This window comes from Colletotrichum phormii, assembly GCF_030913505.1.
Source record: "Colletotrichum phormii strain CBS 102054 chromosome Unknown BDP81scaffold_32, whole genome shotgun sequence".
Lineage (NCBI taxonomy): Eukaryota > Fungi > Ascomycota > Sordariomycetes > Glomerellales > Glomerellaceae > Colletotrichum > Colletotrichum phormii.
This window is the reverse complement of record NW_026851474.1, coordinates 316,040-328,151: the sequence shown is the minus strand read 5'-3', so window position 1 is coordinate 328,151 and position 12,112 is coordinate 316,040. Positions and strand designations below refer to the sequence as shown.

Sequence of the window (12,112 nt, the reverse complement as noted above, 5' to 3'; positions counted from 1 at the left end):
TCGAAGAGAAATGATCCTTGCTGCTGCTCATCCCTGGAGGGGCGGCTTTGGTGGGGAAGAGAACACAAAGTGGCCAAGCCAGGGGCACAAGAGGCGAAAAAAGGGATGGGAGGACCTCGAAATAGGGAGAACAGCCGCCGGCGTCTTGTTTTGTTCCCCCTCTCGACATTGGTACGGAGTATTACACAGCAGTACTTTACCCCCTTTGTGCACGAGACATTGGACAAGACGGGGGTAGAAGGTAAACTCCAAGAGCCATACAGAATGCATGCAGTACTCGGAGATCAAAGACCTCTCTGCAACTAGAGGACATGATTCCGTCTTGTCTTTGACCTTGCTTCTTCTCATCTTTGACTGTTCAACCAGCTGTCCGTCTCGGAGTAGAGTTGACTCCCCTCTCTCTCTCTCTCTCTCTGCCTGTTTCCCAGTAGCCAGCTTCGATGCGTTTCTTCCAGCCACAGCATGGCACGTGGATGAGTCGTCAACATGTCCACAGTCTCCTTGGGGGCGGGCTCGATGATCCTCCGCCTTCGCTTGCTTGCTCTCTCTCCCTGCACGTGGAGTCTCCTTTTTTCCTTGAATCGGCTGCCCAAGTGGCCAGGTTCCTGCATCCCATCATCAAGGCGAGGCCTCAAGGACCGACAGATCTCGCCCGGAAGATCATTTTCATGCGGGAAACGGAGGCGCTGCAGGGATCATGACAGTCCCGTGGGAAACCAAACCTTGGGCCGTTTACCTTTTCCTGCATGCGATTCAATCAACCTCTCACCACAAGAACACCACCAACGGTGGATATTCCAGAAGCATGCCGACAGATCGTCAGGTTGAAGGGGGGTCCGGTGGTCCAACTGGCCCAACCCGGACTACTGGACTAGGGGCTGCTGTCGCATCGCATTGACCAACCCCCTGAACTGCCTCCGGACAGGGCCTTTTCGTCCGAACTACTTGCGTGTGCTTCTCTCTCTGTGTCTCCTGCATCTCTCTCTCATTCTCTTTCTCACTCTCTCTCGCCTCGCGCGCACGTCGCTTGACTTACTCTGTCTGCTGCTGGCAACACCTCACAGCGTACCACACCCCCATCCTAGCTCTGTTTGAAGCTATATCCCCTCCCAACCAATAGCGCCGCCCTCTGGATTCTTGTTTCATCGCATTTTTGTGCTCTGCCAGGATTACCTACCCAGCGCGGCAAGTCGGCTGGACGAGGGGTGGTGGTAAAGAAAGGACTAAGGTTAGCTGTTGTTGGCTTAGGATTCGTAGGTTTTTGTCGAGCTCGGGCGGGCCACGGACGTCCAATATCCCCCCCCCCCCCCCTTTCACTGGTACTCAATCATTCAGTTTCCCTTTGCCGGTCACACAAGTTGATACAACCCTACTGGCCCTGCTTGGCTGCCCAGAAGGCCGAGATCCAGTCGTTGAGGATCCGTACCTTTCTTTGACGGACGGCTCTTGGGGTTGTGAACCGGGATCCAGGGCCCTGCTTTGCCTCAGACTGAGAGGAGAGGTCTGACTGCCGCCGCCACCATGGCGATAAATCGTCTGGCGAGGCAGGGGACTGCCCAAAAGGTAAGGTCGATATAAGACGATCATCTCGCCGTCAACCTCTTTTAAGTTTATGGTCCCTCCCTTCCCTCTGCTGTTGTCTCGACCTCACACCCTCGTCCTCTCCATCGACGTTCTTTCTTTTCGTTGCGTATATCCAAAGCCAAGAGGGTTAATATACCACTCTCTGCTGTTTCGATTCGTTCCAAGTCACTCTTTGCACCAAGAACCGAGCCTCGATCGGCCGCCATCCGTTGTCACTTTTTCAACCTCTCTGGTGAGTGTTGTGCGCCGTTCTTCTTCAATTCCGGTCCCGTGGCTCGTCTCCCTTTTCCCTACACCCTCCCGAACCACCGGCCTATTGTCTCGGCTCTTAATATCTGGTTCCTCTTGGCTTCTTGGGTTGGTGGCAATGGTATCTTTCTCCAAGAGTACCGTGACGTGGGACCTGTCATCTGAGTCCGGGCGAGTCTGCGTCGAGGGGGTCCCGCCGAGTGAAAGAGACCTTGTCTCGTCTGAAGGGCGAACAATAGGACATGATCCAGGCTTGTGATGCACAGCGGTCCTTTTAGTCACTGACAACAATGCTGTTCGTGGAGAGCGGGCCGGTGCGAGTCGACTGTCGGTTAGTCACTGACACTCACGCGCCCTTCATACTTAAGGTGTGGATGGTTCGTGATGTCGATATCGAGGGTCATCAGCTTCTAAGCCCTATCACACTTTTCAAGTACCCCGGCCTGGTCAAAGAAAACACAAATATTCAACTCTTTCCTTTCTTTGAAACAACTTTGCTCGAGCAGTCTCGAGCTTCTTCCACATTACCTCGAAGTTGCGTTTTGTTTGGAATTTTCTTCCTTCATCATCGATACCTTCAACATCACTTCAGTTGAGACTTGAGAGCTAACCGCCAACCTTCTTCTCAGTCTTCACCCTCATTACAACCTTCCAAACACAACAAGAGAACATCATACAGCTGGCTGTGCTTCCTCGCAATGGGTCTCTCTACGGTCTTTACGGCCGCCGTCCTGGCCTTGCGCCTGTTCTCGGCGGACGTCCTCGCCGCTCCTGCCCCGGCTCCTGTCCCCCAGGCTGCCACTCCTGATGCCGCCGCCGGCTTCTGGGTCGCCTCGATCGAGCGCCGTGGTGTCTCTGCCTTCGGTGACCCCAACTACAAGATCTTCCGCAACGTTAAGGACTTCGGCGCGAAGGGTGATGGCTCCTCCGACGACACTGTCGCCATCCAGGCTGGTACGTGATTCCCTCTCTCTTGAGGAAAAATAATAATTTGCTGACTTGATACTAGCTATGGACGAGGGAAACCGCTGCGGCTTTGGCTGTGACTCTCAGACTACCACTCCTGCTCTCGTCTATTTCCCCGCCGGCACCTACGTTGTCTCCAAGCCTATTGTCATGAAGTACTACACTCACATGGTTGGAGATGCCACCCAGCTTCCCACCATCAAGGCCGCTGCAAGCTTCACCGGTATGGCCGTCATCGATGCCAACCCGTACGACGATCAGGGCAACAACGCCCATACCAACCAGAACAGTGAGTTATCCCCCTAAGTATTTTGAGATTTCACGTTGCTAACCTCTTCTAGACTTCTGGAAGCTTGTCCGCAACTTCAACATCGACTTGACCGGCATGCCCTTCACCTCTGGTGCTGGCATTCACTGGCAGGTTGCCCAGGCTACCAGTCTCCAGAACATCGTCTTCAACATGCGTACCGATGGTGGCGACGCCAACGTCCAGCAGGGTATCTTCATCGACAACGGCTCCGGAGGTTTCATGACCGACCTGACCTTCAACGGAGGCAAGTACGGCGCCTTCATGGGCTCGCAGCAGTTCACTACCCGCAACATGACATTCAACAACTGCAAGACGGCCGTCTACATGAACTGGAACTGGCTCTGGACCTTCCAGGACTTGAAGATCAACAACTGCGGTGTCGGTATCGACATGTCCAACGGTGGTGCCAGCGCGCAGACCGTCGGCTCCGTTCTCCTGCTCGACAGCGTCATTAGCAACACCCCTGTCGGCGTTCTGACTGCCTACAACCCCGCGTCTTCGTCCACCAACGGCAGCTTGATCCTCGACAACGTCGACATGACTTCCAACGTCCCCGTCGCCGTCCAGATCGTCGACACCAAGGCCACCGTCCTCGCTGGTAACCAGAAGGTCGGATCCTTCATCCAGGGCAAGACCTACACTGGCACTGCCGGTCAGGGTAAGGCTGTCCAAGCTGCCCAGGATGCCATTGTCAAGCCCGCCGGTCTTCTCGCTTCTGATGGCAAGGTTGTTACCCGCAGCAAGCCCTCGTATTCCAACATTCCCGCCAGCTCGTTCCTCAGCGCCAAGGCCAACGGCTGCAAGGGTGACGGCAAGAGCGACGATACCGCTGCCATCCAGGCTCTGTTCAACAAGGCCGGTCCCAACGACATTGTCTACTTTGACCACGGTGCCTACATCATCTCCGACACTATCGATGTTCCCAAGGACCTCAAGATTACCGGCGAGGTTTGGCCTCTTCTCATGGCCAACGGTGCCGCCTTCAAGGATCAGGCCAACCCCAAGGTCATGCTTCGCATCGGTAAGACTGGCGATGTTGGCACCTTTGAGATGAGCGATATCATCGTCCAGACCCAGGGTCCCCAGGCTGGTGCCATCCTTATGGAGTACAACATCGCTGGCTCTACTCCTGGTGCCGCCGGTCTCTGGGATGTCCACTTCCGCATTGGAGGCAGTGCCGGTACCCAGCTTCAGTCCGACAAGTGCGCCAAGAACCCCAACGTTACCACGACCGCCAACCCCGAGTGCATCGGCGCCTACCTTCTCACTCACATGACCGCCGAGTCCTCTGGCTACTTCGAGAACACCTGGTGGTGGGTTGCCGACCACGAGCTCGACCTCCCCGACCGTAAGGCCCAGATCAACATCTACAACGGCCGTGGTGTTCTCTGCGAGGCTACCAAGGGCACCTGGTTCTGGGGTACCGCCTCGGAGCACAGCGTTCTCTACAACTATCAGTTCAACAACGCTTCCAACGTCTACATGGCTCACATCCAGACCGAGACGGCCTACTTCCAGGGTAACCCCGATGCCAAGACGCCCTTCACGGTCAACAACGCCATCCTCGACCCCAACTTTGAGACCTTCTGCACCGGCCAGGACGACAAGTGCGCCCGTACCTGGGGTGTCCGCGCCATCAACTCCAAGGACATTCTCATCTACGGTGCCGGCCTGTACAGCTTCTTCAACAACTACGACCAGGTCTGCGTCGGCGAGAACAACTGCCAGGACCACATGGTCTCTCTCGAGAACTCGGACGTCAAGTTCTTTGGTCTCAGCACCAAGGCCTCCATCAACATGGTTACTGTCAACGGCAAGGGCGCCGCCCTCGACGCCGACAACCGCAACAACTTCTGCGCCACCGTGGCCATGTTCCAGGCTCCCCTCTAGGAGAGGGACAACATCAAGGACGTGGCGGTGTACAGTGTCGAGGCGGTTGCTGGATCCCTCTAGAAGAGAGCTTACGTGCCCCGAGAGGCGCGTCGTTATCCGCACAAGATTGAGCCGCTCTCGTACGCTCCAAGATACGCGGATGCGTACGTGCCAGGTGAAGCTTTTCCTATCCCCAAGGGAATTACCGATCACCGAGCCAACCACGTCCATCATGTCCATGATCACGTTCACGAGCCTATTGTCTAGGATCGTGACTTTGTTTACTTTCTTTCGGATGTAGTCGGCCGCTCCAGTGGTGTGTCGCTACATGTCCTTACCACCAACCCCCTTTTCATGCTATGGGTTTTGGCAGGAGGCATACTTGCATCAAGGGAGTTTTAAGGTTTCCAGAAAACGGGATTAAGCCGTGGATCGTGAGAACACGAGGGTTTTCTACGGCGGGATTGACATTCTTGTTTTGCCCAAGGGCATTTTGATACCATTCAATGAAACAACGTTTTACAAAATATCGCCTCGTTCTTCCGTGATTGCGAACTTGTGAGATTTGATCCTCTCATTGTGCTCACCAACAAGGATGGGCCAGAACACAATGAAGGTGTCATGATAGAGTCAGGATTTGGCATCGTGACTTGCCCCCCCCCCCATCTTCTTTTGGCATCTTTCAAGTTCTCTCGCAATGTGTCCTCACCTTGTAATCCTCACCTTGATCCTCGGTGTGAGGCGGCGAGTGACCTTCACCGAAAAGGAGAGGCGATGGTTCGCCGGTCGGCGTTTCCCAATGGCCGACTGTCCGCGTTCAGCCACCGTGACCCAAGCAGGGTACGTACCTTTCTCCGGTACCTCGCTTGAGGTGGCAGCAACGTCATACTCTGTGCATCGATTTCTTCCAATTCCAAGCTCTGGCGCCATTCCTCCCACCGATTTAAAGACGGTCGTCACTCACGATCCCGCTCGTTCTCGGCTTCCTCTGCCCTTTATGCGATAACACACCCTCCGAATTCCCTTCCATACACTAAAAACCATCGCGATGGACACGCCACCAGCAGCAAACCTGCGGTCAAAGACCAGGCGGGCACTTGACGACCTCAACGGTGCAACGACGTCGCCGCCCTCGACACCCCTCAAGACGACGCGAAACAGCCCCTATCTGCCCACGCCAATCGAGACGATCGTGTTGGCCGCTTTCCCCGTCATTCTCTTCTTCGGCACCGTCTTCTCGCTTCTCTCTCCCGACGTCCGCTCGTCGACCTACGACCCCGCAGCACAAGCCCACGCACAAGACTCTGCGCCGTCGTACTTTGCGCAAAAGTCAAACCTATTCAACGTCATCTTCGTCAAGCGAGGCTGGTTCTGGATCACGGCAGCCTTCTTCGGCTTCATCCTTACACACCCCGCGACTGCACAAGCGACCGCGCGCGTACAGGGCACATTGCGTTGGGCGCTGGTCACGAGCTGGTGGTTCTTTGTCACACAATGGTTCTTCGGCCCGGCCATTATTGATCGTGGCTTCCGTTGGACGGGTGGAAAGTGCGAGATGATTGAAGAGAAGGTCGAGATGGGCGAAGGAGATGCCAAGGAGGTCTTCACCGCGGTCGCATGTAAGGCATCTGGCGGACGCTGGCGCGGCGGCCACGACATCTCTGGACATGTCTTCCTCCTGGTTCTCGGCACTGGCTTCTTATTGTCCGAGGTTGGATGGGTGGTGATGCGCTGGAGAGGCTCAAGGAGAGAAGAGCGCAGCGTTGTGATGACGGACGGCGCTACAAAGACTGCAACGGTCGAGGCACAGGGTTTAAAGGGAGAACCTATCTCTGGAGATGCTTTGGGCTTGGGTGGCAAGTTTGCCGCTGCCATTATCATGCTGAGCTCTTGGATGCTCCTGATGACTGCCATCTACTTCCACACGTGGTTTGAAAAGGTACAGTGCCAAATTTTATGCTCTTGTACAACCTCATTAACGTATAACCTAGGTCACCGGTCTCATTACCGCTCTTACCGCGTTGTATGGCGTATACGTTCTCCCTCGGTTCGTCCCTGTTATACGACAAGTCGTCGGTCTGCCTGGCATATAGGCCAGCCGGGATATCACATAGAAGAAAATCAGTCGAAAACGGGCATTTACGCCTCAATAATAAAAGAAACATACATTCCACTCGAAAGTAACGTCGATATTGATCTCGATTCGTGTGGTCGGCCCACTAATAATCAGCTCGTCAAGTGAATTGCAATACTCCCAGAGCCGGAGCGAACCACACCATTCCGACCACTCAATAATCCGTTCATAGACTACTGTTTTGCCCCAAGTGATTGTGTCTCTGTGACTGATGCCTCCTCGGTGTAGACCTTGGTCGGTGAGAATCTCGGTGAAGGAGGTGAGGATGGTGAATGTGGGGGCCGAGGTGGGGTCCAGGGATGCCCGTAGCTCCCCCCGTCCCGTCTCAAAGTGACCTCATCCTCCGTCCTCCCGCTTCCTCTTTATCTCCAACGTTGCAACGACAACACACTCTACTTCAGCCCCTCTGACCCGTACCAGATAGACGAATGTCTCCAATCAAGGCCCCAGTCAACCTGCCGGAGCTTGTCAAAGCAGCTTTCAACAAGGCTCGCTCCAATGGCGACTTGACCTACTATGCAACCCAAGTCACAGTGCTCAACGCCAACTCAACCCCGGTGAGTCTGTCTGCGTTGCATCACATATCTCTCGCATGAACTTGAACAGGAACTCGATTAACTCCTCCGCTCAGTTTCAACTACGCTTCTCCCCCGCGTTAGCAAACAAGCCGGTCGCGCAGAAGCCCAAGAAGACAGATGAGCCACGCAAGCCTTTTGATCCTTTTGAGAGTCCCGAGAAGGGGCTGCTGTTCATCGCCGACATCCCATCGTCTTCGGGCCACAACTTGGTGCTGAACAAGTTCGCCATCGTTCCGGAGCACTTTATCCTGGCTACCAAAGAGTTCAAACAGCAGACCGATCCTCTGGAGCGCGATGATCTGGCGGCAACCTACTCTTGCATAGAGGCTTACAGACAGTACGGCGAACAACATCAGGGGCATAATGGCGAGCTCTATGCCTTCTTCAACAGCGGCTCGCACTCGGGTGCAAGTCAGCCTCATCGGCACATCCAGCTGCTTCCGGTGGCGCGGATGATGGACGGTCTCCCCGACGGCGCGGAATGGGATGTGCTGGCGAAACAGCTTGGCCCGCAGCACATTTCCGGCCTGCCGTTCTTGACCTTTGCGGAGACGATACATCGCGACATGACGCCGGATGAACTTCACGGCATCTATCTATCACTTTTCAGGTCGGCGGTTGATGCAGTGGAGGCTCACACCGGCGCTGTGAACGATTCTGGGAATGGCGGCGCACGCATCAGCTACAATCTTGCTATGACGAGTGACCGGTTGGCCGTACTGCCGCGACTTGCCGAGGGCGCGACCATCTTCAAGGACGGTACGGCCGTAGGAAACCTCGCTCTCAACGGCACCGTCTTGGCGGGCACGGCTCTGGTTAAAAATGAGGCCGAATGGGATGCGCTAAGGTCAGGAGGCAACGGTGACGGCGTCCAATTACTGGAAGTTTTGTCAAAAATCGGCGTTCCCAAGGATGGCGGCGGAGGCCACATTAAAAAGCTGTGAAGGCACATACACATCATGCACGTCCATGGAGAAAAGGAAGAGGGGGCAAACACACATTGCAGATGCGATGCAAGCAAACATTGGCCCAGCGGCAGGACTCTAACTAATAAAAAGCAAACATGATAAGTCAGCCACATACCACCCGATACCGAGATTTCCATACGAATACAACCACCGATGGTCCACCATCAATCGACATGTCACTTGTCAAAAATTACTATTCCGCTGTCCATCACATCGTTGCCCCAAGAACCAAAGCCGATCGCATTGTCCCGTGCCTTCTCGGACTATACTCACACTCTCTATGCAATCGACTTCATCACTCCATCGCGCCGTATACACCTATCTGGTGGCCCGAAGCAACCAGCACAAGTTCGTCCCACTTCTTGCGGCAAGTGGCGTTGCCAAAGAGATAGGAGCCGCCGTTCCTTTGGATGTATTCGGCGACTTGCTTCCAGGGGATTTTGGTGGAAGAGGGATCACTACCCTTGGCGAACTTGCGGACGGCTCTCTGAAGCAGGTGGACCTGCGATGTATAAGTCAGCTGGATGCCAAGAAAAATAGTCATCATGGGAAGCCGGGCTGGGGAAAACTCACGTCCTTGTCGGTCCACTCAGGCTTGCGAACCCGTGCCTCCTTGCTCTTGGTAAGGGTGCGATAACGTCCACGAAGAGTCGACTCAGCCTCGCTGAAGTTTCCCTTGACCCGGATCTCGCGGTACGTCAGGCCCTCTTGCTTGGCCTTGAGAAGGTATTCGTCCTTGGCCGAACGCTCTGCGAGATCAACTGTAGCAGGCTGTGCCGGACAAGGCTTCGGCTGCTTCGGGCGAAGCTCAGTCTTGTGCGTAGAGGGAACAGGCTTGCGAACCGGAGAGGCCCTGCGACGGGAGGAACTACTGGTATCGTTTCGCGATGAGCGCGGCTTCTCGGGGAGCTCCTTCCTAGGCCTCGACATCAAGACTTGTTGCTCGGCTTTGATACCCCTGAAGCTGCCATGGCCACCTTCCAGGACGGCTGTGTTCATGGCCACCTGTTGGCTATCCACCTGGTGCTGGTGCTCGACGAGCTGCTCCTGCGGCGTAGGGAAGAAGAGGATGGAGTTTGGCTCGGAGAATGGTGGTGGTGATGGGGGAGCCGCCTCGATGCCGTTGAAGTCTTCAGTTACCATGGATGAAGAGGCGAAGGGCGAATTGGCATACTCGAACTGGTCTGAAGGACTGGTGATGATGGCGCTGCCGTCCGCCGAGCTGAAGGAAGAAGAGTCGAGCAAGATGGGAGGAGCACCAGCAGAAGAGAAGCTGCCGAAGCTAGTGCCTGCGTCCGATGCCGTGAAGACGGGAGAGGATGTGGACATGCCATGGCATAAGGCGTTGGAGTTCGACAGTGGAAGGCCATCAATAGACGAGACATCGTATTGATACGGCATCGGAGCGAACATGGACTGGACGTCGGTGGTATCGGCCACCTCAAAGGGCTGCCATGTTTGATTCTGATCCATGACTTGTCGTTTGCCGTTCATAGAACCATCAAGCCGTTGCATTCTCGCAAAGAATATGCCATGATCAGGGTCAACGTACGGGCTGCCCGCGGTGCCAGCTAGGTATCTGTTCCGAAGCTGCTGGGCCTGAGGCAAGAGGATGGAAGTCAGCAATGTCCTTGATCACATCTCAGATGTTGATGGCGATGATGAGGAGTTTTGAGCGAACGGAAGAAAGGAGGAGAGATGGGAACCAAGAGCCAACGCACCTCGAAACTGTCTTGGACCCCGTCTGGAATGACGGCCAAAGACCAATCCTCACTCGACATGACGCCCGGTTGCTGGGTGGATCTGAAGTTGAAAGGAATCTTGTGTGTGTTGCGTGCGAACAGTTTCCTCTGGCGTCGGATGTTGGAGCGTTGCTGTGCCTTGACTTTCATATCCTGCTCAAAGGCAAAGATGTCCGAGCCATGGAAGCCCCAAGGGGCAGCGACCTTAAACATCTTGAGTAGACGGACCGTCGGGTGGACCAAGAAGCGAAGTTGAAGTAAGCCGAGCTTCTCACCGCTCCTTCTGCTGAATTTCTATCGGTGTCTTCTGTGTGGGTTTCAACTCGCAAGCAATGATGTCGTCTTCCGGCTGTGCGTTGAAGAAGGATAAGGTTGTGGGTGGTTGGTTTCGGCGGTCAGTGAAGAATTTTAGAGCGGTTGATGCAAGATGCAAGCGTGGGATCCCGCCAGGTGTTCCCACGGATGCCTACAAGAGCAAGAAATGGCGTTCGCTTCGACGGGAGAAGAGCGGTATAGGGGGTGATCCACGGATACCAGCGGGAGCGGTGGCGAGACGAACCAGTTCTCTCTCGTGGCTGGACGTCAGGGGGAAGACGTTTTGGCTCTTTGATGCCGATAGCCAATGAGCAGACGGTTGAGCAGACGGTTGAAATCGTCCAGTCACTCGTGGCGGATATCAGGAGGAGAAGGAGGAGGAGGCTCGAGCTCAGGGGTCAATACGTAAGGACAAGGACTTGTGAAGCAATAAACATTAATGGCCACGAGGCGAGCTGTATTCGATGAAGAGAAACAGTCAATTCGACGAGGACTGATTGTTGAGATAAAAATGATGAAATAAGGGTGATTAACCGTTGACGCCGGCTCGTGCCATCGTCGGTTTGACGGGAGGATGGCCTCTTCAAGTACGAAGTCGAATTTCGGCTGTTCCTTCCGCAGACCCCGGGTTTGGTTTCATTCAAAGATTCTACGGGATGATGGAAGCGCTTTTCGACTACTAATTATCCCGTTTCCTCTCGAGTATTTCACCCAGAAGAGCTTCATACATGAGGTCTCCTCTACCTTTTGGGTATCGTGCGTATCCGAAGCCGCTTTATTTGTCCAGGCCGGCTTCTGAGCCGCCTCCGCCAACACTGATGATCATCAGCTAGGACATTCCATAGAGGTTTGGAAGGTCGAGAATACCTCCTTTCATTCTACTGGGCCGTTCAAAGCTGTCGGAATTCAGCCTCCTTCGAAGTGTCCCCCACCAAACTGCAGGGTATCATTCTACTTCTCGGGCGGTGCCTACGGCCCGGGTACATCTTCGGCGCGTGGATGACAGGATGGGTTGTATTTGTGCGTGGGCTCAGGGATCAGGACAGCCAGTGTGCTCATCTGCAGACGGATAGCTTGGATTACACCACTAGGGCTCGATCGCGCATCACCAGGTTGCGAGGCCCACACTCATCGTCAACGATTTGGAACCGCCATCGCTCCCGGGTACCGACTTGCAGCAACACTCGTACCCTGGACGGTATCCCTGTAGGATCGTCCCCGTGCAAAAAGCCACGAGCCTAGGTCTCTCCCACGACCAGGGGGCAGGTACCATTTCGGCGTGTGTTTACTGAGACAAAGGGGGGTCATGGGAATCTGGATCCAGAGGAAGATCGCGGAGGTACTGCCGGCCAGAGTGGCGTTTCCGCTGTAGGCGTTTGATCATTGCAACGGCC

The 12,112-nt window shown here is 54.9% G+C and overlaps 5 protein-coding genes across 5 annotated transcripts; 4 read left to right on the top strand and 1 right to left on the bottom strand.

Annotated features, from left to right (window-relative positions):
• Positions 1-1,524: 1,524 nt before the first annotated feature.
• BDP81DRAFT_141265 (uncharacterized protein) lies at positions 1,525-2,298 on the top strand. Its single transcript, XM_060581834.1, has one exon. The coding sequence runs from the start codon at positions 1,613-1,615 to the stop codon at positions 2,090-2,092; it is 480 nt and encodes a 159-aa protein (XP_060438939.1). The 5' UTR covers positions 1,525-1,612; the 3' UTR covers positions 2,093-2,298.
• A 233-nt stretch (positions 2,299-2,531) lies between these two features.
• Positions 2,532-4,999, top strand: BDP81DRAFT_399880 (glucan 1,3-beta-glucosidase; the record flags this gene model as incomplete). The annotated part of the gene is made up of 3 exons (XM_060588617.1): positions 2,532-2,787; positions 2,843-3,088; positions 3,141-4,999. 3 exons carry the CDS (start codon positions 2,532-2,534, stop codon positions 4,997-4,999), a joined length of 2,361 nt encoding a protein of 786 aa, XP_060438938.1.
• Positions 5,000-5,780: 781 nt separating this feature from the next.
• BDP81DRAFT_440543 (inositol phospholipid synthesis protein Scs3p) lies at positions 5,781-7,283 on the top strand. The gene is made up of 3 exons (XM_060591520.1): positions 5,781-6,920; positions 6,973-7,161; positions 7,221-7,283. The coding sequence occupies exons 1-2, from the start codon at positions 6,030-6,032 to the stop codon at positions 7,072-7,074; spliced, it is 993 nt and encodes a 330-aa protein (XP_060438937.1). The 5' UTR covers positions 5,781-6,029; the 3' UTR covers positions 7,075-7,161; positions 7,221-7,283.
• A 260-nt stretch (positions 7,284-7,543) lies between these two features.
• On the top strand, positions 7,544-8,637 carry BDP81DRAFT_333157 (ATP adenylyltransferase; the record flags this gene model as incomplete). Its single annotated transcript, XM_060585651.1, has 2 exons — positions 7,544-7,672; positions 7,747-8,637. The coding sequence occupies 2 exons, from the start codon at positions 7,544-7,546 to the stop codon at positions 8,635-8,637; spliced, it is 1,020 nt and encodes a 339-aa protein (XP_060438936.1).
• A 319-nt stretch (positions 8,638-8,956) lies between these two features.
• Positions 8,957-10,616, bottom strand: BDP81DRAFT_333123 (uncharacterized protein; the record flags this gene model as incomplete). Its single annotated transcript, XM_060585649.1, has 3 exons — positions 8,957-9,163; positions 9,235-10,260; positions 10,383-10,616. 3 exons carry the CDS (start codon positions 10,614-10,616, stop codon positions 8,957-8,959), a joined length of 1,467 nt encoding a protein of 488 aa, XP_060438935.1.
• Positions 10,617-12,112: the final 1,496 nt, after the last annotated feature.